At 36.5% G+C, this 27201-nt stretch overlaps 1 protein-coding gene across 12 annotated transcripts in view; it reads left to right on the top strand.

Moving 5' to 3' along the window:
• ZNF280D (zinc finger protein 280D) overlaps nt 1–27201 on the top strand; it is a 132369-nt gene that overhangs the window by 55155 nt on the left and 50013 nt on the right. For all 12 annotated transcript variants that reach the window (XM_057544347.1, XM_057544335.1, XM_057544339.1 and 9 more), the window contains 4 exons: nt 11191–11325; nt 13165–13472; nt 13947–14087; nt 21802–21864. In XM_057544347.1, coding sequence (XP_057400330.1) covers nt 11191–11325; nt 13165–13472; nt 13947–14087; nt 21802–21864 — 647 coding nt within the window. The remainder of the gene's footprint in view (nt 1–11190; nt 11326–13164; nt 13473–13946; nt 14088–21801; nt 21865–27201) is intronic.

A 27201-nucleotide genomic window follows, 5' to 3' on the forward strand; every position in this document is an offset into this window, starting at 1 on the left:
TATACATATACATATATCCCCATATCTCTTCCCTCTTGCGTCTCCCTCCCACCCTCCCTATCCCACCCTTCTAACTGGTCACAAAGCACCGAGCTAATCTCCCTGTGCTATGCGACTGCTTCCCACTAGCTATCTACTTTACATTTGGTAGTGTATATATATCCATATGTACACTACCACTCTCTCACTTTGTCCCAGCTCACCCTTCCCCCCTCCCCGTGTCCTCAAGTCCATTCTCTAGTAGGTCTGAGTCGTTATTCCTGTCTTGGCCCTAGGTTCTTCATGCCCTTTTTTTTTTTTTTTTTTTAGATTCCATATATATGTGTTAGCATACGGTATTTGTTTTTCTCTTTCTGACTTACTTCACTCTGTATGACAGACTCTAGGTCCATTCACCTCACTACAAATAACTCAATTTCATTTCTTTTTATGGCTGAGTAACATTCCATTGAATATATGTGCCACATCTTCTTTATCCATTCATCTGTCAGTGGACACTTGGGTTGATTCCATGTCCTGGCTATTGTAAAGAGAGCTGCAATGAACATTTTGGTACATGTCCCTTTTTGAATTATGGTTTTCTCAGGGTATATGCCCAATAGTGGGATTGCTGGGTCGTATGGTAGTTCTATTTTTAGTTTTTTAAGGACCCTCCATACTGTTCTCCATAGTGGCTGTATCAATTTACATTCCCACCAACAGTGTATGAGGGTTCCCATTTCTTCACACCCTCTCCAGCATTTATTGCTTCTAGATTTTTTGATGATGACCATTCTGATGGGTATGAGATGATACCTCATTGTAGTTTTGATTTGCATTTCTCTAATGATTAATGATGTTGATCATCCTTTCATGTGTTTGTTGGCAATCTGTATATCTTCTTTGGAGAAATGTCTATTTAGGTCTTCTGCCCATTTTTGGATTGAGTTGTTTGTTTTTTTGATTTTGAGCTGCATGAGATGCTTGTAAGTTTTGGAGATTAATCCTTTGTCAGTTGCTTCATTTCAAATATTTTCTCCCATTCGGAGGGTTGTCTTTTCATCTTGTTTATGGTTTCCTTTGCTGTTCCAAAGCTTTTAAGTTTCATTAGGTCCCGTTTGTTTATTTTTGTTTTTATTTCCATTTCTCAAGGAGGTGGGTCAAAAAGGATCTTGCTGTGATTTATGTCATAGAGTGTTCTGCCTATGTTTTCCTCTAAGAGTTTGATAGTGTCTGGCCTTACATTTAGGTCTTTAATCCATTTTGAGTTTATTTTTGTGTATCGTGTTAGGGAGTGTTCTAATTTCATTCTTTTACATGTTCCTGTCCAGTTTTTCCAGCACCACTTATTGAAGAGGCTGTCTTTTCTCCACTGTATATTCTTGCCTCCTTTATCAAAGATAAGGTGACCATAGGTGCGTGGGTTTATCTCTGGGCTTTCTATCCTGTTCCATTGATCTGTATTTCTGTTTTTGTGCCAGTACCATACTGTCTTGATTACTGTAGCTCTGTAGTATAGTCTGAAGTCTGGGAGCCTGATTCCTCCAGCTCCGTTTTTCTTTCTCAAGATTGCTTTGGCTATTCGGGGTCTTTTGTGTTTCCATACAAATTGTGAAATTGTTTGTCCTAGTTCTGTGAAAAATGCCAGTGGTAGTTTGATAGGGATTGCATTGAATCTGTAGATTGCTTTGGGTAGTATAGTCATTTTCATAATGTTGATTCTTCCAATCCAAGAACATGGTATATCTCTCCATCTATTTGTATCATCTTTAATTTCTTTCATCAGTGTCTTATAATTTTCTGCATACAGGTCTTTTGTCTCCTTAGGTAGGTTTATTCCTAGGTATTTTATTATTTTTGTTGCAATGGTAAATGGGAGTGTTTTCTTAATTTCACTTTCAGATTTTTCATCATTAGTGTATAGGAATTCAAGAGATTTCTGTGCATTAATTTTGTATCCTGCTAGTTTACCAAATTCATTGATTAGCTCTGGTAGTTTTCTGGTAGCATCTTTAGGATTCTCTATGTATAGTATCATTTTATCTGCAAACAGTGATAGCTTTACTTCTTCTTTTCCGATTTGGATTCCTTTTATTTCTTTTTCTTCTCTGATTGCTGTGGCTAACACTTCCAACTATGTTGAATAATAGTGGTGAGAGTGGGCCACCTTGTCTTGTTCCTGATCTTCATGGAAATGGTTTCAGTTTTTCACCATTGAGGACAAGGTTGGCTGTGGGTTTGTCATATATGGCCTTTATTATGTTGAGCTAAGTTCCCTCTATGCCTACTTTCTGGAGGATTTTTATCATAAATGGGTGTTGAATTTTGTCAAAAGCTTTCTCTGCATCTATTGAGATGATCATATGGTTTTCCTCCTTCAATTTGTTAATATGGTGTACCACATTGATTGATTTGCATGTATTGAAGAATCCTTGCATTCCTGGGATAAACCCCACTTGATCATGGTGTATGATCCTTTTAATGTGCTGTTGGATTCTGTTTGCTAGTATTCTGTTGAGGATTTTTCCATCTATGTTCATCAGTGATATTGGTCTGTAGTTTTCTTTTTTTGTGACATCTTTGTCTGGTTTTGGTATCAGGGTGATGGTGGCCTTGTAGAATGAGTTTGGGAGAGTTCTTCCCTCTGCTATATTTGGAAGAGTTTGAGAAGGATAGGTGTTAGCTCTTCTCTAAATGTTTGATAGAATTTGCCTGTGAAGCCATCTGGTCCTGGGCTTTTGTTTGTTGGAATATTTTTAATCACAGTTTCGATTTCAGTGCTTGTGATTGGTCTGTTCATATTTTCTGTTTCTTCCTGGTTCAGACTCAGAAGGTTGTGCATTTCTAAGAATTTGTCCATTTTTTCCAGGTTGTCCATTTTATTGGCAAAGAGTTGCTTGTAGTAATCTCTCATGATCCTTTGTATTTCTGCAGTGTCAGTTGTTACTTCCCCTCTTTCATTTCTAATTCTGTTGATTTGAGTCTTCTCCCTTTTTTTCTTGATGAGTCTGGCTAATGGTTTATCAATTTTGTTTATCTTCTCAAAGAACCAGCTTTCAGTTTTATTGATCTTTGCTATTGTTTCCTTCATTTCTTTTTCATTTTTTTCTGATCTGATCTTTATGATTTCTTTCCTTCTGCTAACTTTGGGTTTTTTTTGTTTTTCTTCTCTAATTCCTTTAGGTGTAAGATTAGGTTGTTTATTTGAGATGTTTCTTGTTTCTTAAGGTAAGATTGTATTGCTATCAACTTCCCTCTTAGAACTGCTTTTGCTGCATCCCATAGGTTTTGGGTCATCGTGTTTTCATTGTTATTTTTTTCTAGGTATTTTTTGATTTCCTGTTTGATTTCTTCAGCGATATCTTGGTTATTAAGTAGTGTATTGTTTAGCCTCCATGTGTTTGTATTTTTTACAGATTTTTCCGGTAATTGATATCTAGTCTCATAGCCTTGTGGTCAGATAAGATACTTGATACGATTTCAATTTTCTTAAATTTACCAAGGCTTGACTTGTGACCCAAGATATGATCTATCCTGGAGAATTTCCCATGAGCACTTGAGAAGAAAGTGTATTCTGTTGTTTTTGGATGGAATGTCCTATAAATATCAATTAAGTCCATCTTGTTTAATGTATCATTTAAAGCTTGTGTTTCCTTATTTATTTTCATTTTGGATGATCTGTCCATTGGTGAAAGTGGGGTGTTAAAGTCCCCTACTATGATTGTGTTACTGTCAATTTCCCCTCTTATGGCTGCTAGCATTTGCCTTATGTATTGAGGTGCTCCTATGTTGGGTGCATAAATATTTACAATTGTTATATCTTCTTCTTGGATTGATCCCTTGATCATTATGTAGTGTCCTTCTTTGTCTCTTGTAATAGTCTTTGTTTTGAAGTCTATTTTGTCTGATATGAGAATTGCTACTCCAGCTTTCTTTTGATTTCCATTTCCGTGGAATATCTTTTTCCATCCCCTCACTTTCAGTCTGTATGTGTCCCTCGGTCTGAAGTGGCTCTCTTGTAGACAGCATATATTACGGTTCTTGTTTTTGTATCCATTCAGCTCATCTGTGTCTTTTGGTTGAAGTATTTAATCCATTTACATTTAAGGTAATTATTGATATGTATGTTCCTATTACCATTTTCTTAATTGTTTTGGGTTTGTTATTGTAGGTCTTTTCCTTCTCTTGTTTCCTGCCTAGAAAAGTTCCTGTAGCATTTCTTGTAAAGCTGGTTTGGTTGTGCTGAATTCTCTTAACTTTTACTTGTCTGTAAAGGTTTCAATTTCTGTCAAATCTGAATGAGATCCTTGCTGGATAGAGTAATCTTGGTTGTAGGTTTTTCCCTTTCATCACTTTAAATATGCCCTGTCACTCCCTTTTGGCTTGCAGAGTTTCTGCTGAAAGATCAGCTGTTAACCTTATGGGAATTCGCTTGTGTGTTATTTGTTGTATTTCCCTTGCTGCTTTTTTTTTTTTTTTTTTTTTTTTTTTACTTGATTTTATTTATTTATTTATTTATTTTTGGCTGTGTTGGGTCTTCGGTTCGTGCGAGGGCTTTCTCCAGTTGCGGCAAGCGGGGGCCACTCTTCATCGCGGTGCGGGGACCGCTCTTCATCGCGGTGCGCGGGCCTTTCTCTATCGCGGCCCCTCCCGTCGCGGGGCACAGGCTCCAGACGCGCAGGCTCAGCAATTGTGGCTCACGGGCCCAGCTGCTCCGTGGCATGTGGGATCTTCCCAGACCAGGGCTCGAACCCGTGTCCCCTGCATTAGCAGGCAGATTCTCAACCACTAGCGCCACCAGGGAAGCCCTCCCTTGCTGCTTTTAATATTTTGTCTTTGTATTTAATTTTTGATAGTTTGATTAGTATGTGTCTTGGCGTGTTTCTCCTTGGATTTATCCTGTATGGGACTCTCTGTGCTTCCTGGACTTGATTAACTATTTCCTTACCCATATTAGGGAAGTTTTCAACTATAATCTCTTAAAATATTTTCTCAGTCCCTTTCTTTTTCTCTTCTTTTTCTGGGACCCCTATAATTCGAATGTTGGTGTGTTTAATGTTGTCCCAGAGTCTCTGAGACTATCCTCAGTTCTTTTCAGTCTTTTTTCGTTATTCTGCTCTGCAGTAGTTATTTTCACTATTTTATCTTCCAGGTCACTTATCCGTTCTTCTGCCTTAGTTATTCTGCTATTGATCCATTCTAGAGAATTTTTAATTTCATTTATTGTGTTGTTCATGATTGTTTGTTTGCTCTTTAGTTATTCTAGGTCCTTGTTAAACGTTTTTTGCATTTTGTCTATTCTATTTCCAAGATTTCGGATCATCTGTACTATCATTATTCTGAATTCTTTTTCAGGTAGACTGCCTATTTCCTCTTCATTTGTTAGGTCTGGTGGGTTTTTACCTTGCTTTTTCACCTGCTGTGTGTTTCTTTGTCTTCTTTTTTTGCTTAACTTACTGTGTTTGGGGTCTCCTTTTCACAAGCTGCAGGTTCGTGGTTCCCATTGTTTTTGGTGTCTGCCCCTAGTGGCTAAGGTTGGTTCAGTGGGTTGTGTAGGCTTCCTGGTGGAGGGAACTAGTGCCTGTGTTCTGGTGGATGAGGCTGGATCTTGTCTTTCTGGTGGCAGGTCCACGTCTGGTGGTGTGTTTTGGGGTGTCTGTGACCTTATTATGATTTTAGGCAGCCTCTCTGCTAATGGATGGGGTTGTGTTCCTGTCTTGCTAGTTGTTTGGCATAGGGTGTCCAGCACTGTAGGTTGCTGGTCGTTGAGTGGAGCTTGGTCTTGGCGTTGAGTTGGAGATCTCTGGGAGATTTTTGCTGTTTGCTATTACGTGGAGCTGTGAGGTCTCTGTTGGACCAATGTCCTGAACTTGGCTCTCCCCCCTCAGAGGCACAGCCCTGACACCTGGCTGGAGCACCAGGAGCCTGTCATCCACACGGCTCAGAATAAAAGGGAGAAAAAAGGAAAGAAAGAAAGAAAAAGATAAAATAAAATAGAATAAAAAAGTTATTAAAGTAAAAAACAAAAAGTAATTATTAAAAACATTTTTTGAAGTAATTAAAAAAGAGAGAAAGAAGAGAATGACCAAACCAGAAAACAAATCCACCAATGATAACAAGCGCTGAAAGCTATACTAAAAAAAAAAAAAAAAACGGACAGACAGAATCCTAGGACAAATGATTAAAGCAAAACTGTATAGACAAAAGCACACACAGAAGCATATGCATACACACTCACAAAAAGAGAAAAAGGGAAAAAAAAATATATCATTGCTCCCAAAGTCCACCTCCTCAATTTGGGATGATTTGTTGTCTATTCAGGTATTCCACAGATGCAGGGTACATCTAGTTGATTGTGGAGATTTAATCCACTGCTCCTGGGGTGCTGGGAGAAATTTCCCTTTCTCTTCTTTGTTCACACAGCTCCTGGGCTTCAGCTTTGGATTTGGCCTCGCCTCTGCGTGTAGGTCCCCTGAGGGCATGTAGGTCCCCTGAGGGCGTCTGTTCTTCTGCTCAGACAGGACGGGGTTAAAGGAGCAGCTGATTCGGGGGCTCTGGCTCACTCAGGCCGGAGGGAGGGAGAGGTACGGAGTGTGGGGCGAGCCTGCGGCGGCAGAGGCTAGCATGACGTTGCACCAGCCTGAGGCTAGCCGTGTATTCTCCTGGGGAAGTTGTCCCTGGATCACGAGATCCTGGCAGTGGCGGGCTGCACAGGCTCCCAGGAGGGGAGGTGTGGATAGTGACCTGTGCTTGCACACAGGCTTCTTGGTGGCTGCAGCAGCAGCCTTAGCGTCCCATGCCTGTCTCTGGGGTCCGCGCTGATAGCTGCGGCTCGCCCGTCTCTGGAGTGCCTTTAAGCGGCGCTCTTAATCCCCTCTCCTCGCGCACCAGGAAACAAAGAGGCAAGAAAAAGTCTCTTGCCTCTTCAGCAGTTCCAGACCTTTTCCCGGACTCCCTCCTGGCTAGCCGTGGCGCACTAACCCCCTTCAGGCTGTGTTCATGCAGCCAACCCCAGTCCTCTCCCTGGGATCTGACCTCTGAAGCCCGAGCCTCAGCTCCCAGCCCCCGCCCGCCCCGGCAGGTGAGCAGACAAGCCTCTCGGGCTGGTGAGTGCTGGTCGGCACCAATCCTCTGTGTGGGAATCTCTCCGCTTTGCTCTCTGCACCCCTGTGGCTGCGCTCTCCTCCGTGGCTCCGAAGCTTCCCCCCTCCGCCACCCGCTGTCTCTGCCCGCGAAGGGGCTTCCTAGTGTGTGGAGACCTTTCTTCCTAACAACTCACTCCCACTGGCGCAGGTCCCGTCCCTATTCGTTTATTTTTTTTAATTTTTTTAAAAATTTATTTATTTATTTTTGGCTGTGTTGTGTCTTCGTTTCTGTGCAAGAGCTTTCTCCAGGTGTGGCGAGTGGGGGCCACTCTTCATTGTGGTGTGCGGGCCTCTCACTGTTGCGGCCTCTCTCGTTGCAGAGCACAGGCTCCAGATGCGCAGGCTCAGTAGTTGTGGCTCACGGGCTTAGTTGCTCCGCGGCATGTGGGATCTTCCCAGACCAGGGATCGAACCCGTGTCCCGCATTGGCAGGCAGATTCCCAACCACTGCACCACCAGGGAAGCCCTCGTCCCTATTCTTTTGTCTGTGTTTTTTCTTTTCTTTCTTTTGCCCTACCCAGGTACGTGGGGAGTTTCTTGCCTTTTGGGAGGTCTGAGGTCTTTTGCCAGCTTTCAGTAGGTGTTCTGTAGGAGTTGTTCCACATGTAGATGTATTTCTGTTGTATTTGGGGGGAGGAAGGTGATCTCCACGTCTTACTCTCCCGCCATCTTGAAGCTCCTCCCTAACTATGTGATTTTTAATCAGTTTTTATACCCTGAGTTTTATGTCTTCATTTGCCATGCGTGTCCAATTTTCTTTTTTGTTTATTTGGAGCACCTAGGAGGTAGACAGCCAGCAGTTAAGAGGGGAAAATCTATCAGTAAGAAGGATCATCATGCATCCTTCAAGAAATTTACAATTTGTATGATTATTTACAAAAGACTGGAAAATTATAGCTGAGCAAAAACTCGTAACTGAGATGACATATTAGAGCAATATGAGATAATAAGAATTGTTGACTCTGTGGCTCATTTTATTGTTTTAGAAGACTTTGTTTGTAACTTTTGTTTAAAACAATGTATTGTTAGGTCTTGGGTGATTTTAGAGCTAACAATCTAGTTGTTATGACTTTTAAGAAATAGTGAAAGTGATTTTGGATGTGTTAAATATGTTCATTAGATCTTTAATAAAAATAGTAAGCAGTTAACATATGCAGTCATTTACCTTATGACAGCAACAGGTGCTTTACATGCATTATCTTGTTGAATCCTCACAATCACACTTAGAGATGAGGAAACAAAGTTTTGGAGAAAGTAAGTTGCTCCATGTCACATTACCTAATAAAAAGCAGAGTTAAAATTTGATTTCTGAGCCCAGCCTTTTATTGTTCTACCACAGAGTCAGATTTCATTTTGGTATTATTAGGTCTAAGGTCAGAAATTACATGTAGTCAGTATTACCCTAAACAGTGTAGTATGCTTATCCAAAATTCAACACAGACAATTATTTCTCTACCCTTGGAATAAATCACTACTTCTTTGGTTGAACATCATGTTATTAAAAAATATACCGTGTCTTTATCACCTTTTGCACATTTAAATGCATACATACACAAGAGAAATGTGCAAGACTTGTGTCCAACTAAGGGAATAGTAGATTAATGTATTCTGTCTCAGGATTCTGGATGTATTTTCATTGAATGGAATGGCAGACATTTTGAACAAGTTAAATTGTACCTGCTGCTCATATGCACTTTCTGTCAGTCTCTTGCTTTCTGCCTTACTGTCCATTTATTTAACAAATATTTATTGAGTGCCTTACTAGTGCCAGAGACTGTTTTAGGTATTACATAGCAGTGAACAAAACAAAGTTTGTATCCTCTGGAATTTGGATTATAGTGGAGAAAAATAATAAATGTATGTTTGAAGGTATATGCGTACTGGTTGGAAATAAGTACTGTAGAAGGAAAATGTGGAGGATAAGGAGTACCTAGGATTGGGGAGATGTTGGGAGTGGAGGGGTGAAGTGGTTGCTGTCTTGTATATATAGTGGCCAAAAACGAGCCTCTCTGAAGGACATAAAGGAGTAAGCTGTGAGGAAATCTGGGGGAAGTAACATTATATCAGGAGTGAAGTGAGTGTGTACCTGGGGCACTCACAGAACATCACAGAGGCCAGTTGTGGCTGGAGCAGAGTAAAGTAATAAGAGGAAAAGTAGTAGGAAGTAAGGTTGTAGCAATAGAATGCAGGCCAATTCATATAGAGCCTTGTAAACCAGAATCAGGACTTTGGAAAACCATCAGCATTTTAAGCATGTGAAAGATCTGCCATGTTTTAAGATCATTGGCAGCTGTGAGGAGACTAGACCATAGGGAAGAAAGAACATGAAAGGGAGAACATAGGAGGTTATTATTAGTCAAGTTGAGTGTCTTGGACAAGTATGGTAGCAGTGGTTGAAGGTGATAAGTGGAAATATTATGACAGTTTTTGAAGGTAGAGCTGACAGCTTTTAGTAATAGGTTAGATATGGGATGTGAGAGTGACCAAGCTTTTTGTCCTAAGCAGCTGCAAGAGTGGAATTTTCACATACTGTCATATGGTGAAGACTGAGGAAAGAACATATTTTGGGGGGCAGGGAGGTAGGGAAGAAATCCAGAATTCAGTTTTGTCCATGTTGGTTTGAGATGCATATTAGACATCAAGTAGTGATATCAAGTAGGTAGTTGGATAGATGATATTTAAAGCCGTGAAATGAAAAGGTAACCTAGGGAGGGATTATAGATAGAGAAAAGATTTCTGGGTACTGGATTCTGGAGAACTTTTTTTCTGTTCTTTTGACTTGGTATCTGTTTCTTGCCCACGTTTTCTCTTTTTCTTCCTCTTCTTTGAGCAAATATGAGTGAATTTAAGTTGCCTGTACCTCCAAGAATGCATCACACTTCTAAAATAGTCTTAAGATGCACCTAAAATACAATACAAACATATTATATTTATATATTGCTTTGAACTTTGTAAAGAACTTTAATTTATGAAATGCCTGCTGTGTGCCAGTACTGTGCTAGTTACTTCCCAGTGTATTATCTGTTCGAATTTTATAAATGATTGATTGTATTTAAATGGAAATAGTGCTGTATCTGGCAGATCGTAGCTTTAGAGAAAACATTCTTTTGTATTTATATGTTGTTTCAGTTTATATATATGTTTGCATATACATATATAATTTTTAAATTAATGAGAGCATAAATATCAATATTGTATAGTAGAAAGAACACTGGATTAGGTTTCTGGCAATTGTCACTGAATAGCTATGGTACAGTGATTTGGATTTTTCTTGGGTCCTGTTTCCCATCTGTGGAATAATAACAGGACTAAGTTTGAGGAGGGACTCAGTCAAGGGGAATCAGCCAGTAAGTAGATTGGGAATAGTTGTTTTTATTTATGCTTCCATATCCACACTGTCCAATGTTGTAGCCACTAGCTGTATGTGGCTATTTAAACTTAAATTAATTAAAATTAAATAAAATTTAAAATTTGTTTGCTCAGTTGCACTTCGCATATTTCAGGTGCTCATTAACCACATATGTCTAGTTGCTACTGTATTGGGCAGTGCAGCTCTAGAACATTTTCATCATTGAAGAAAGTTTTATTAGACAACACTACTTTATACAACCATTGCTATAACAACTTTCTTTGAAATCTGTGGTTGGCTATTTGAATTTATTTTTCCAGCTTGTCAACCAACTAGAAATAGCAAAAGTTAAAAAGAATTTACTCTTTTATAGGATAAAAATATAGTATAGTTCATTATCACAGTATCATGTGTCTAAGTACTTTAAAATTATAATTAAAAGAGCTTTCATAGCACTATTGAGAGAACTTTCATTAGAATCTATTGATGCAACTTTCATGTTCAATTTCTGGATAGTAACAGACATTTTTGAAACCTAGATACTAATGCAAAGAATGTTTTAAAAAATAAAATAATATTTTGCTATTATATATGATAAGAGATGTAAAATACTAGTTTTAAAATTAGTATCATTAAAATTAAATCAGAGCAGTTTCAGGACACAATATTTGTGGTTGTAGAAATTATTTTTCTTCACTTTTTCTGTTTTCTAAACAGAAAAAAGGAATACATCGTTGTACAAAATGCAGACTACAGTTTTTAACATGCAAAGAGAAAATGGATCACAAGACTCAGCATCATCGGACATTTATAAAACCTAAACAGCTAGAAGGATTGCCTCCAGGAACAAAAGTGAGTTCACATATGTTGTATTTTAACATTTTGTGTGATAATAGACATTAACTCCTGCCTGGTTTTATTTATTGAATATAATACTTTAAAAATGATTTCTGATTTAATTAAGACTTTAATTTTAGGTTTTACCATTCCTGTGTTTAGGAATAAAACTTCTAACCATTGCTTTTTGGTCAATAGTGTGTGCAACTCTAGAGTGGTATTCCTTTGTAAAAAGTGTAACTAGATTAACTGTTCAAGGGTCAATGGGTTATGTCAATGTTACGTAGGCTATTTTCGAGCTATTCCAGTTGGCAGTGTATATGTCATTTTTATCTGTTAAACTGTAAGATGCTTGAGATCAGGAATCATGTTTTATTTATCTTTGTGTCCTCAGCATCTGGTATAGTGCCTTGAATGCTGTAGGTTCTCAGATGTTTATTGAAATTGTTATTACTGAGTCTACTCTCAGAGAAGCAAGTTCTGCTGCTGGATAGCATTATGTTTTAAGTGAGCAAACACATGTCTGACTGCATACTGATGATTGTAATTTACTTTTCCCTTTTTGCCTTATATACCTCTGTTTTTTCTGACTTCTTTATACACAGTCAGCTCTTGAATATTTGCTCCAGTGGAGGGAAACAGAGGCATGGATAATCCAAAGTGAAATAATCCCCAAAACATTTATATTTGGCTTTGGGTTCTTACCTTTGAATGTGGGTATGTCTGTTATTTGAATTAACTAAAACAATATAAAGCCATGCTCTGAAGAGACCTAGAGCAAGAGAAGCTATCCAGCATCCTTCCCTGAAATCCATTCATTCCATGCTGGGACTAGACATGCAGAACACTAATGTAAGCAGTGCAGTCCTCTCTCATATTTTCCCTTAATAATAATAATAATAATAATAATAATAATGATACTAAATGTTTTTATAGCACCTTAGAATTAGGCTTTTGGTATGCTTATTCATATATTCTATTATTTAATCCATATAGTAAGCCAGTGAGGTAGATGAGGGAAGTATTGTCCCTTATTATAGATAAAGAAGCTTAGAGAGGATGTTACTTATTCAAGGTCACATGGCTAGAAAGGAGTAGTTTAGCTTTAACCTCAGGTCTTTTGATTCCTAGTCCAATGCCTTTGTATGATACTAAAGCACATGTTTTTCATGGTACTTCCTCATAGGCTGTTCCTCAAATACATGGGGGGTGTATAGTCAAATGATTAATGAGAAAGTTGGTAGGCAGTTGTGTTTTTCATTGTCAAGCAGCAAATTTAATTTCTTAATACCAAATGTTAAGTCTTGTATTAGCTTCCTTTAAGGAAATTCTAAGTATTATTAAGCTCGCCATGCAGTATAGTGAATTGATATAACCCCTCACATAACCTTTGTAAACATAAATCCTGCCCAATGAGCCCCTGGAAAGAAGTCACATTTACTGTAGATCTGTTTGTTTTATAGTTGTCGAAGGATGACACAGTCCTTTCTAGGCTTTGAGATTTAAATTTTGACCTCTGTGTTTGTGAATTTTTAGTTATATCAGAGCATAGAAATAGCTATGGAATGTGCTCTTTTAATATTCATATAATTTGCTTTAACTGCTAATTATCATTAATAACTTTTAACATATAATTGATATCAGTACAAAAATGTAAGATTACAAGTGAGTAAATATCAAGTTTAATTTCATTTAATTGATATGAACATTTAGAATAAATGGAAGACTTACCCAGTTACTGTTTATACTTGCCCTTTCCAAAAACTTGATGTTTAACTTTTTGTTATGCAGTGATATTTTAACAGTAATGCAGTGATTAATTTTCTAAAGCAAATATTATCTTCATTTTTGTAGGTTACTATTCGAGCTTCAGTTGGCCCTCTTCAATCAGGATCTTCAACTACACCTACCATTAGTGCAAGCACTTCTACCCTTCAGCTCTCACCTCCAAGGACTAAAAATATAACTGCTAAAAATCCCACAAAATCTAACACAAGTAAACCTAATATAACTAAATCCATTGCAAGTAAACCTAATGCAAGTAAGCCTAATGGAAGTAAATCTAAATACAAATCAAAAATATCTAATATGCAAAAGAAACAAAGCACATTGGCTAGTAGCAATAAAAAAAGTAAAGTCAATACAGCGTTGAGGAATTTAAGGTAATCTTTTATTCTTGATACACAATACTAATTTAATCTTACGTATAAAAACTTTATTTAATATAAATTTACCCTATTACACAACTCTCTTGTACATTTATACACTGTCACTTAAGGCCAAGCAAATAATAAAAAATATTTTTTACAACAGTTGAACAGTACTTGAATTACTGTTTTTCTATAATATTCATTTATTACACTGGTGTTTTATGTTGTGCTTATATCTTGTGAAGTTTGAATTGGTTAATTTAACCAATTGGTTAATCCCTTTATTCCAGTAAGAAACATTAGTTGATATTAGATTTTTTATACTTATTCTAGCTGCTGTTCCATAGCAGATTTTTCAAATTATAAGTCTCTGTTTGAAGATGTTAATTTAAACACCTTAGCTTTAATTAACAACATTAATAAGGCAGTCCCTTATTATTTTTGTTTTAAAATATATTTTTATCATTTTCTTTATATCTCTATAAGGTATCGTCGGGGAGTTCACAAGTGCATTGAGTGTTGTTCTGAAATAAAAGATTTTGCAAACCATTTTCCTACATATGTCCACTGTAGTTTTTGCAGATACAACACTAGCTGTAGCAAAGCCTACGTGAATCATATGATGAGGTAAGATGAGTTAAACATCTATAATTACCAATTAAAATTACAGTTCAGCAAGTTTGTTTTTGAAAACAGTTATCCTATTAGAAGTCAGTTTTCCTCTTCTAAGAAAACTTCTAAGATGATTCCTGGTACTATTTTTCGGCATAGTAATTCATGAAGTTCCTGGAAACTTGAATTGTAAGAACAGTTAGACTAATGAAATTAGGATAGGTTTGTTAGGGAAAATAGTTTTTCTATGGGAATTTTTTTTCCTATAGAACTTTCAAACATGGTTACTACCAAAGATAGAAAAGTAAATGTTTTAAGTATATTTATGAAACAAATACATGTAATCTCACGAGTGTTATTCTCTTCAAAGCAGTCACTTTGAGAGATTCCAGGGTTTTCAGTGATGTTAGAAACTTTAAATAGAGTCTGTTTCTCTCTCTCTCTTTTTCTCTGTAATCCATCTGTCTGTCCATCCATCAAGCCATCTCTCCTTGCATTCATTCAGTGAAATGAGAGACTATTTCAGTCATGATGCCATTGTTGGAATTATTTTTCTTTAATTCATTCAACTTAGATAATTTGAGTATTTTATGCAGAGAAAGCCTTCATAGCCTATGTTATCTTCATTTGTATCTCATTAGTTGGGGCATCCTTCAGGATGGATTTTTATTTTTTTAAAAATAGTCAAAAATTGGGACTTCCCTGGCAGTCCAGTGGTTAAGACTCTGCGCTTCCAGTGCAGGGGGTGTGGGTTCCATCCCTGGTCAGGGAACTAAGATCCCACATGCCACGTGGCATGGCAAAAAAAAAAGAAAGAAAGAAATAGTAACGACAGATTATGAGAATAAAACATTTAAAAATAAATAAATAAAATGTTAAAAAATAGTCAAAAGTTGTTCAGATATAAGCCAGTTAGGTTGATTATTCAAAGTGAGGTTCCATTTTTTCAAAAGTTAGAATTAGAATATAATTAATAAAAGTGATTTTCTTATAGATCACAACATGACCTCTGTGTTACTTTCTGGTCATTATCAGGTACTCCTTTCAAGGACTCTCCCACATTTCTTGATGGCTCCAGCACCTCTCTCACAGTTTTTTAACCCCCTTGATGACTAGCCTGACATTATGGTAACTTGACTTCTTTAGTGCCAGTGCTTTACATCAACTTTAAACTTGTTGTACCCCCTTTCTTACCACAGTACTATTTTAATCTTGTCATATATACTGTTCATTTCTTTTGAATTCCCATTTCCCAATGACTTTCTGAGCTTTGAGTTCTTTTTCCAGTCCAGCAGCACCTATCTAACTATAGTCATCCTCACCCTCAGGGTCATCTGTTTTGATTGCTGCTTTGTTTTTGTTCTAGAATCCTTTACACATTTAGTCATGCTCACCTGGCATAAAGGCCAAAGACTTGACCATCTTCTTCTTCTGAACTTTATGCTCAATTCTAGACCCCCAAATAGTGCTTGATTCAATCAGCTCTGACTCATGATCTTTAACTTGAGTTGGGTCCTATCTTTTTATTTTTAAATACTTCTTTATTCTTACCTGATTAAACATTTTTTTGGTACTCTAAAGATTTTATTTCGGCTTCTCTTAGTTATTATTAACATGGCCTACAAATACTCAGTTGGAGGTCATCCTTTTAATTAATCTTTTCAGCGTCAAATTTTTTTCCTGTTACATTTATCCAGGCATTAACCTCAGAAATCAAACATGTTCTACTTCTCCAAAGTTAACCCTGCCCCTTATCTCCTCTAGTTCTTCCACAACTTCATTCAGTTAATTTGCAACTTCATCTCTTCTGTCTACCAGGTTCCTTCTGCTTACAAATGATTTCAGGTATTTTTTTTAAGATGAGGGAGACTTGTCCTTACTGCCTACTTTCCTTATCTGTTGTCTTCTTATTACCATGAACATTTGTAAAAAGTATTTGTTACTAGCATATTCGTGATTCATTTCTTTACCTTTTAATTTGAGTATCATCCTCACCTGCCAACTAACACTGCCCCTTTCAAGATTATCTGTCAAGTACTGATCCCCGTATTAATTCACTTTTTTTCAGTCTTACTACTCTATGACTTCTTTAGAGTCATTGTTGTCACTCACTTTTGAAACTGTTCCCCTCAGCTTGTGTTTAACCGTTACCACTATTTTTCTTCTTCCTTTTTGCCTACTCCTATTCATTGCCTTTTCTTCCTTCAGCTCTTCTCGCCTCCTTGCATTTCCTTTCTTTGTAATGTAACCACTGTCACTTTTACCTTTCAACTTTGAATCTTCCAGCTTCATTCCTTAGTTTTCCTGAGATCTAACTCTGTATTTCTAATTATTTTGTGTTTTGTTTTTTTTTTTACCTTTGACTCATTGGCATCTAAAAAGAACCTAAATAAACCAAACATTATCATCTTTCCAGAATTCACTTTACTACCATCCAAATACTCTTTCAGGGCATCATTTGTGTGAATGTGGAATACCAGCTGGAAAAAAATTCACTGTTGCAAGTATCTTAAGCTTGTGAAGTTCTCTTGATCTGCCACTGTGCATCATGGCTTCCTGAGACAACACCTTCTGCATTCTGCCTCTCTGCCTCCCACCTACTACAGTGGACTACACCTATAATCCATTTCCTCTAAACCAGGCCCCGGCCATCCTTTCCCAAGTGTACTTCTGTGTGGAATGTCTCTTGTGCTTTGACAAATGTATGGCTCCCCAAATGCGGCTTTAATTCTGCCCTTAGTTTATAGGGGATCAAGTCGGAAAATATTTTGTGTTTTCCTAAGCCAAGGGTCATTCTACTCTTCCCTCTCCCATTTATCATAGGCTTCTCACTTGTCCTATAAAACCTCCAAATCCATTCTATTCTAAAACATTCCCAATTAGCCCAACTCCCTTCTACCCTTATCCCAATTCCCAGTGAGCCCCAACCCTGCACTTCATTGTCAGGACACACAGTCTTACTCATGGTTAGCCTCATGTGGAACTGAAAGCTTCCATTGCCACTCTTAGGGTTTGGTAGATCACTTTTCCTTTTTCTCTACTTCATATGTACCCTTGACTCACTCACTGCCTTAGATATCTCCCATTGAATGGCCCAACCACTACTTCTTCCCAGTGTGAATTCTTGTTACAGGCTTGAGTTTTATATGTACAGAAACTTCATTTTCTCCAGAGGATGAGTCCCTTCAATCCCTATCCTATACTACCTCTGTACTCTCAATTGGTCTTTTCTCCTCCAGTCTCAGACTGCTCTTCTCCAGAATAAACTTTCTGCCATACTCATTTTTGGCAGTGGCTTTTCCTTATTCTTTGTTAGTCCCTGGAATGCCCCTGTCCTTCCTTTCACTTTACCTTCTTTGAAGTGTCTGATCACCACAACCACTCACAGGGATCATTCCTCGCTTTCAGTTGTGTGCCATTCATCTGTTCTGCCTTTTTTTTTTTTTTTTTTTTTAATGTGCAGCAGGAGGCTTTTTTTTAAAAATTATTATTTATTTATTTATTTATTTATTTTTGGCTGTGTTGGGTCTTCGATTCTGTGCGAGGGCTTTCTCCAGTTGCGGCAAGCGGGGGCCACTCTTCATCGCAGTGCGTGGGCCTCTCACTATCGCGGCCTCTTGTTGCGGAGCACAGGTTCCAGACGCGCAGGCTCAGTAGTTGTGGCTCATGGGCCCAGTTGCTCTGCGGCATGTGGGATCTTCCCAGACCAGGGCTCGAACCCGTGTCCCCTGCATCGGCAGGCAGATTCTCAACCTCTGTGCCACCAGGGAAGCCCCCTGTTCTGCCTTTTGTTATGTTTGTTTGTATCTGTATTATCTCCTTGAGAAGAAGGGGCTCTTTGTATTTACCATGTCACCTAGCACATTACAAACAGCAAGTGAGAGTCATTATTGTAATTATAAAAGAAAGCCTTTAAATAAAATCTCAAAAGAGGATATTAAAAATTCTTACGCAGTTGGAGCATTTTTGGAATAAGACTCTTACAAAGAAGAGCATCATTAAACATATAATTTTTAAGTGATTTTTTAAAAAGTAGCATTATTTGGGTTTGGTTGTTTAAATTATTGAACCCTGTTTGCTTATAGCTTTTAGGTAGCAGTAGAAGTCACCTGAAAAAATGCAAATGCATTACTGTGTAATATTGCTATTATTCTTCAACATTATGTATAAGAAAGAAGGCTTTTTTCTCTACGTGTAATAGAATTAAGGTAACAGCCATAAGTACCTAATATCTCTATTTCTAGCAGAGCTTACTGTTTGCTAAGAAGTGTGGTAAGCTGGTGGTAAAGAATCTGACAAATCTGGATTTGAAACCAAGCTTCACCATTTATTTATTACATGTGTGACTTTGGGCAAATTACTTAACTGATTCCCATTTTCCTTTTCTTGAAGAGAAAGTTACTGTGATTATTAGAGGAAATGTACTTAAAGTCCTTAATAAAATGATTTGCACTTAGGAGAAATTCAAGTAATTATAGGTATTATTTCTAAATTGTCATTATTCAGTATTGTAAAGTCCTTGCCTTTAATTTTCACAATTTAGTAGGAGAGATATATTTACCTAGCTTAATGTGATAAACAAATGACTGTGAGAGCCCAGAGAAGGTAAGGATGAATTCTTTAAATAAGAAATGAGAAGGTATTGTATAAATGACATTTCATTTCGGCTTTGAAGGATGATTTAAAAATTTTCCAGGGGACTTCCCTGGTGGCACAGTGGTTAAGAATCTGCCTGCCAATGCAGGGGACACGGGTTCGATCCCTGGTCTGGGAAGACCCCACATGCCACAGAGCAACTAAGCCCATGCGCCACAACTACTGAGCCTGCACTCTAGAGCCCGTGTGCCACAACTACTGAAGCCCGTGTGCCACAACTACTGAAGCCCGTGCACCATAACTACTGAAGCCTGTGCGCCTAGAGCCCGTGCTCTGCAACAGAGAAGCCACCGCAATGAGAAGCCCACACACCACAACGAAGGGTAGCCCCCTATCGCCGCAACTAGAGAAAGCCCACACAGAGCAACAGAGACCCAACACAGCCAAAAATATATAAATAAATGAATAAATTTATAAAAAAAAAAAAATTTCCAAAGAAAAAGAAAGCTGGTATAACAATTTGTTCCTATATAATAATAAGACAGATTACTGAATTAATTTTTATAGGATATGCTTTAGTTGATTATATATTTTATATAGATTTATTTGCACTAAATAATAGTCATTAGAAGAACAGTTAAGATTATTGTGATGGCATCATAAATGGTCTTCTGTCCACAACCCACCCCTTCAGCCTTTTTCCATTTCTTCCTTCCTTTTGTTACTAATATCTGGTCAGGATATTTTTTGGCCTAAAATCCTTTACCTTCCTAATATTAATAGATGAAGTTCAAATTTTCTGGAGAATGTAAGACCTTTTAATATCTAATTCCTAACTACTTTTCCAAGAGCCTTCAACTCTTACTTTCTTTGCTTTGACTGGAGTAAGTCAGTATATGGACCTTCCTAACTGAAATGTACTACTACTTGTTAGCTGACTTCTCCATTTACCTGCAGCTTTCCCTCATGCAACCACAAAACTGTGTGTGTGTCACTGTTGATGTTTATCCTGTGATAATGAATATGTATTCACTTGTTTAGCAAATGTTTATTAGGCGTTTATTCTGTGCCAGATGCTTTTTGACCACCTTCCCCCCCAAACCCTGGACCATGAACTCTAAGGCAGACAACCTGCTTTATTGTATCATCAACCTCTAGTCTGGTGTCTTAATAGTAGGCATACTGTCAGTATTGTTGGATCCTTTGTATTTCTTCAGAGGTAAACTTTTTACTTATATCAAAGCAAGATGGTCAAAGGGAGTTTTTTTTGCCTCTAGTCTTATTGAGGTATAATTTATATACAATAAAATTCATTTATTTTTAGAGAATAGCTTAATGAGTTTTGATAATTATGTATATATAGTCTAAGTAGATGGTGAATTTTCAAAACCTAGATTTTAATGTTATGTTTTACTGTATCGTAATAAAATCTTAACCTTTTTTTTCCTTTCTTAGATTATCTCCCTATTGTTATTAACTTTGCACAGGTCTAATAGGAAGAAGAAAGGTAGTTTTTTTTCCCCTCTTTATTGGTGAGCTACAGATCCACTTTTCCATTCCTATAATACACAAAACTAGAAGAATGGAATTTGTGTAATAAATATAAATAAAATGACAGTATAAGTCTTTTTTTTATAGATAGGGAATTCTAAATTAAAACTGGATTCAGACAACTAAAATTTTAAAAGTACTAACATTTTAATAAGGTACAAGTTATAGACAGAAATGGAAGCCATCAAAAGACCCTAAAACGTAATTTTTTCCTCTCCTCTTACCAAATAAAGAAACCGGAACAGTCTGTTTGAGAAGGAAGAAAGAGCTTTTAAAAGTTACTTTTAAATCTCATTTAAAAAAATAATTTACTTGGTTCACATTATTTGGGAATCAGATAAAATCTTGGACACGCTCTGAGGAAATACAGTTATGTGCACAAATTTTTACATACAATTTCAGTGGTTCCCAACCTCTTGATGGTTTCTTCCTAAAAAAACCATTCAATTATTTTTGTCATGTTATGTTGAATTCATAAACTCTTTAGTAATAGTTATCCCCAGATTGAAGAAATAACTATTAGAAATCTTCTGAGAATGTTCTCTGGGGATTATAACTGATCAGAGTATTTCTTTTCCCATACATACATGCTCTGCTGGTGATGGTTGCCTTGTATCTGAGACTTAGAATTGACTTGGTGTGTTGGCTACTTTAGGTCTATCATTGCAAGCTACTGCTCCTCAAACTTTAGCTTGCATAAGAATTACTGAAAAAGCTTGTTAAAACAGATTCCTGGGCCCCACTGCCAGAGGTTAATTCAGTAGCTATGTGGGGGGGGGGGCGCAAGACTTTGCATTTCTTAATAAGCTCCCAGATGATGCTGATGTTACTAGTCTATGACTCCACTTTTATCTGTGCTAAGTAGTACTGTGCTAAGCTGATCCTGGTTTTCTAGTATAGGAAAGCTTTCCTTATCAGATTTAAAAGGGTATGTAAAAGCTATCATCATGGGCTACAAAGCTTGGTTAGGGGTTTTCTGTTCTGTGCTTAGGGGAAGCATTGTTTTAGCTCAAGAGTTCTGCTTTAGTTTTTGTTTTAAAAAACCTCTACTAGTAATTGGAAAGAATTCTAAATGTTTGATTTTACAAATGGTAAACAGTGGCATTTAGCTCAACTACTGTTTACTTCCGGGATAATTTGGATTCTACTCCCCTTCCTCAACACAAACACGTTAAGTTGGAAAAGGATTTTTAAAATGATTCTTATTGGTAACCATTCATATTATAGCAAAAATGTGATTAGCAAAACTTTTAAATTGTTTTCAACTCTTAACAGTTGAAGAAAATAATTTGATGTACTTTACTTTTTTAAACTCTTTTGAGTATTTCCTTTTTTTAATGTGAGGGTGAGGTACTTATCGTATAAGAATATGGTTAATGAAATACATTTCAATAGAAAATAAATAGATAAGTTGGAACGTCAGCTAAAATGCTGAATGAAACAGGGATGAACATTATATTATTATTTATATCATAATATTTTATTGAAAACTAGAGATTTAAGTATAGACTTGATATATAGCTATAAATTGATATGACTTACTGTATAGTAAAATTAATAAAATCTGTTTTGTTTCTCCCAGCTTTCATAGTAATCGTCCAAGTAAAAGGTTTTGTATCTTTAAGAAGTATTCAGAAGATCTCAGGTAACTAGTTGATCTTTTAAATTTTTTTCTATTGAAAAGTTATATGACTTAAATCTTTTGTATATAACATTTTTATTGAGATACAGTTCATATACCATGCAATTCACACATTTAAATTGTACAATTAATAGTTTTTGGTATATTCACAGATTGTGCAGTTACCACAGTTAATTTTAGTACGTTTTTATCACTTTAAAAAGGCACTCTGTACCCATTAGTGGTTATCTCCATTTCCTTGCAACTCCTTTTATCCCTAAGCAACCACTAATCTACTTTCTGTCTATTTAGATTTGCCTATTCTGAACATTTCATGTAAATGGAATGATAAAATATGTGATCCTTTGTGATTTGTGTCTTCCATTTAGCATAGTGTTTTCAAGATTCATCCATTTTGTAGCATATATCAGTGCTTCTTTTTCTTATTGCTGAATAATATTCCATTGTATGTATATATGATAGTTTGTTTATCCATTTAGGTTATTTTAACTTTGAATCTGTTATGAATATTGCTGTTGTGAACATTTGTGTACTCATTTCTGTTTGGACATGTCTTCATTTTTCTTTAGTACATATCTAGGATTAGAATTGCTGGGTTATATGGTAACCCTATGTCAAGCCTTTGAGGAACTGCCAGAGTGTTTTACAAAGTACGTGATTAGCCTATATTCTCTCGCTAAATTTGTTTCAGGGGTGACCAATGGTGTCAAGATGAAGTCTTCATGTATTTGCACTGTAAAATGAGAACAAAAATAGGGCTGTCCAACAATATTTGAATTAAAAAAAGATACCTAAAATATGTAGTAAAGTGACTAACACGTTTTCAGTTTTGAAGTAAATTTCTTAAACCACTGGAATTCTTGAAATTAGTATGTAGTCTGTATAATTCTTACTTTTTCCTTTTCAAATTAAGAAAAGTGTACAACCTGCTTACTGTGCAGAAAGAACTGTTGATGAATATTTCTGAAGACATTGAGAATTTGGTTTTACCACACACTTAACTCAGAATTCACTGAGCACCGTGTTTTTCATATTCTTCTGAATTCTTTAGACCCCACTGCTCTTTATTTTTGCTCATGTTGCCTTTGCTACCTGAAATACCAGTATCTTTGCTGCACCAAGCTAATCTATACAAATAAGGGTAACCAATACTTGTTTTGATATTTTGGGAAAAGATGGAAGAGGGGATGATATTATGTCTCAGGACCTTTGTACTTATTATTCTCTGTGACTAGTTTGCTCTTTCCCAGATTTTTGTATGATTAGCTCCTTTATCTCCTTTGGGTCTTTATTCTGATGAGTGAGCCTTTCCTTGACCACTTGATTTAAAATTATATCCTTTCTCCTGTGCTTTACCCCAGTGCTCTTTATCTCCTTTTTATGCTTCATTTTTCTCTGGATCATCTTCTATTATCTCATTCACTGTATACTTTATTTTCTGTGTCCTCTCACTAGAATGTGTGTGGTTTGGATTTTTGTCTATGCCAGGCATTGATAGTGATTAGGCACCCAGTAAATATTTGTTGAATAAATTAATGTATGTATTGAAAATGACTTATGTGGACAGTAGGTCCCATCTATGATGTTGGACCAGTAGCTCACAGGGAGAGAAAAATTTGGTTCAGTTTTAAAAATATATTAGTACTAATGTTAAAACATTTACTGAATTCAAGGAAATAGATTAAGCTATATTAGAGGTTGCCTATACTGAAAATTTTTATAAGAATGAAGAGTTTTATTGCATTCAAAAGATGAGATTTTTGATTTTCACCTCACTATTGTTAAGCTCAGTTGTTTGTTTGGTTTTTAAATGAATCATATGATTTTAAAGCTCTGGGATGTTTTTCTCTCAACTTGAGTAAGTCTCAGATTGAAAATTTGCCTATTTCTGTGAATGGAACATAGAAACTTATAATTGTATAGAACAATAATTTTTGTAGTTATTCTTTTATTGGAATGGAATATTTGTTCTTTAGCTATTTACTATGTATCTATTAGGTTTATAATGTAGCAGATCCTGTAAAGATAATAGTAATAATGAAGAAGTCTTGGAACCAACCTTCAGAGAATGTACATTTTATTGGGTGGGAGATAAGAGGTGAATGTAACTAACCACAATAAAGCAAGAGGGATTTTAATAAGTGCAGTAATGGTTGTTTTTTTTCCAAAGGGGAGCAAGATTACTTTACTTGGAATGATCTGTATAGGTGTTAGTTTACTTGGCTTTAAAGGATGAGTACTGTTTATACTGATAGAAGAGGTACAGGGGCATTTGAGTTGGAATAGCATGAATAGAGGTGCAGAAATGAAAAAGTAGAAGGCGTACAGAGGGGGAATGGTAGTAGTAAATGAATGGAGCATTGAAGTTATAGTAATAATATTGAAATCGGGGGCAATAGTTTTGAGCTTAGAGCCAGATTGTAAAAGCATTGAAAATAAGGCTAAGGAGTTTGGACTTATTTTGGAGGGCACTGGACAACCTTTGATGTTTTATATAGAATTGAGTGAAACTGAAGGAAGGTTGAATTTCTTCTCACCTTTAACAATAGGGTGGATTATAGATGCATGAATCCTATTGATTAGGACTTTTGTGGTAGTTATGAATAATCTAGTAAGGACTTGAGTTAGAATGGTGAGATAGTATTATATCATCTTTAAGAAACTGGGCTCTGGGATGAAAGTGCTTGATTTCAAACCCGGTCTTGATTTTACCAGCTCTGTATCCTTGGTAAATTACTAAGCTAACTCCATCCTCTATTTAAAAGGTGATAAATTATAGCATCTACCTTTTATGGGTTGTTTAGATTTAGATGAGATGGTATGTCTAAAATTGTTAGACTAGCACAGAATAAGTACTCAATAAATTGCTGATATAAAATGCTTGACATACTGACTGTTTAAAGAAGAAGAGACAGAGATAACTATAGGTTGAGCTTTATTTTCAGAGGAAATGGCATCATAAGAAAGGCCAGTCAGGATAAGTTAATTTGGGAAGGAAGTACATGATTTTAGTTTTATGAAGGTCAGTTTTTTATGTGCCAGTATGACATCTAGGGGAAAATATACAGCAGACTGTTAGAGTAGAGCTTTAGGGGAGAAGTCAATCTAAGGTATGTTATTTGTTTGTATTTGTATATTGGTAAAACATTTAAAATTTTAACGTACGTGATGAACTTCAGAAATGTATTTATGCTTTGTTATAAGCTGACAATAACAATGATCACATTACATGATCTATTTTTTTTCCACCTAAGCAAAAATAATTTATTAGCAGGATTCCAAAGACCCTCATGGACCCCTAGAAGGAAGAGATACAGCCAGAACATACGAGGGAAACAGAAAGCCATCAGTTACTAACACAGCTTCTTTCTAGTCTGACCTGCTGAAGCAGGATGATTTTGTCTCTATTATTTTCTCTGGGCATGGGTTCCAGTCTCCTTTCTCTGTGTAGACCAGCTTTCTCTATTGATGACCCAAACATAGTATTCCTAGCCTCCCACATTTTCCCAGATCAAGAAATGTGATTATATATCCCAATTACAAATCCCTGTTCAGAGAAGGCTTGAGTTAGACATTCTATCCCTGGTCCAATTAACTATGTCGAGTGGAATAGGCATTTAGCTACTTACCACTGAGACTACTTTTAGTGTCTGTTGAGGGCAGTTTGTTAATAGAAAAAGACTGTAATTATTAAATTTAAGTATTTAAATCTTAACTTTCCTTAAGCTTAAAAATATTCCATTTAGAAATCTAGTACATTTAATAACCACTTTCAGGACTTCCCTGGTGGTGCAGTGGTTAAGAATCCGCCTGCCAAGGCAGGGGACACGGGTTCGAGCCCTGATCCGGGAAGATCCCACATGCCGCGGAGCAACTAAGCCCGTGCGCCACAACTACTGAGCCCGCGCGCCTAAAGCCAGTGCTCCAAACAGGAGAAGCCACCGCAATGAGAAGCCCACGCGCTGCAAGGAAGAGTAACCCCCACTCACCACAACTGGAGAAAGCCCGCGTGCAGCAACGAAGACCCGACATAGCCATAAATAAATAAATAAATAGATTTATTTTAAAAAATCACTTTCAAGCGGGCCTTTAAATAATGTTTGATAAAGTTCATTTAAGCTGAACAGACTATAATTTTTTAAAGTCTCATTTACATTTCAGTTACCTTTAAACAATGTAACATCATTTATATGTTTAATATATTTGATTTTCTTTTAAACAGCTCTTCAGATGCTTGACCCACAAGCTCCCAAGTGCTTAACTCTAATAAACATAATAAATTAAACACAGTGGCTTTCTAAGTTCTCTGAAACATTCGCATATTTTTGCAGGCTTAATATTTTAAAATAAAACTCAAAGTTAAAAGTTTAAACATTTTAAATTAGAGTCTTAAGACCAATTTTACATGCCATGATATGCCAGTTATGTTTAAATACTTCAGATAGCAAATGCTACACAGTTTGATCCAATAAGCATAAAAACTATTCGTGAATTCAAAAAAAATGTATTGATGACTATGGGAATTGCTTTCTAACCTTTTTGAAAATTTATAATCATTACATATTTAAGAACTACAGTACTCAGTGAAGTTTTGTTAAGGGAACAAGTAGTTTAGGTCCAAGCAAGTGGGCCAGTTCAGAGTACTGGGATGCTGAGGAACTCAGACTTTGGACTTCAATAGTGAATTAGCTACTTCAGTTAATTCAGTGTTAATTGAGAATAATACCAACCTTGGATGCTTGTGGTGAGAATAAACTAAATAACATATGGGAAAATCTTTAACACATAGTATACAACGATAGCAGCTACGACATGATCTATTTTTAAAGCCTTCACATTTCTAATTTTTTCCTCACCTAGATAAACACTAGATAAATGTTCCATGAGAGCACAGACTGTAATTTTTGGTCATCATTGTATTCACAATACAGTACACTAGTAGTACAGTATGTGTAAAGACAGCCTTAGTAAATATACATTGACTAATGTATATATTGTACATTTATATATACTGAACTCTTGCTTTGCGGATGGGCATAGACACAAATAGACTGTGACTTGTCCAAGTGACGCATGTTGTTAGTGGAGCCAAGACTGAACTGTAGGTCTCTTGACTCTTAGCTTTCAGTAACTGGTATGAGAGAGAAAAGTTTATAAAGCAAAAATACTTTCTGCAAATAAATGGTAGTATAATTTGAATATGACTATGACATTTTCTAGAGAATCATTTCAGTTATATCAAGTTTATATAACAAAAATTGGAATGACAGTTATGACACAGAAAGCAAATCATGGAAAAGTATTCATTGAACTGGTGTGTGGATTTTCATAAAAGATAAA

Source organism: Balaenoptera acutorostrata, chromosome 3 (assembly GCF_949987535.1).
Source record: "Balaenoptera acutorostrata chromosome 3, mBalAcu1.1, whole genome shotgun sequence".
In the NCBI taxonomy this organism is placed as follows: Eukaryota; Metazoa; Chordata; class Mammalia; order Artiodactyla; family Balaenopteridae; genus Balaenoptera; species Balaenoptera acutorostrata.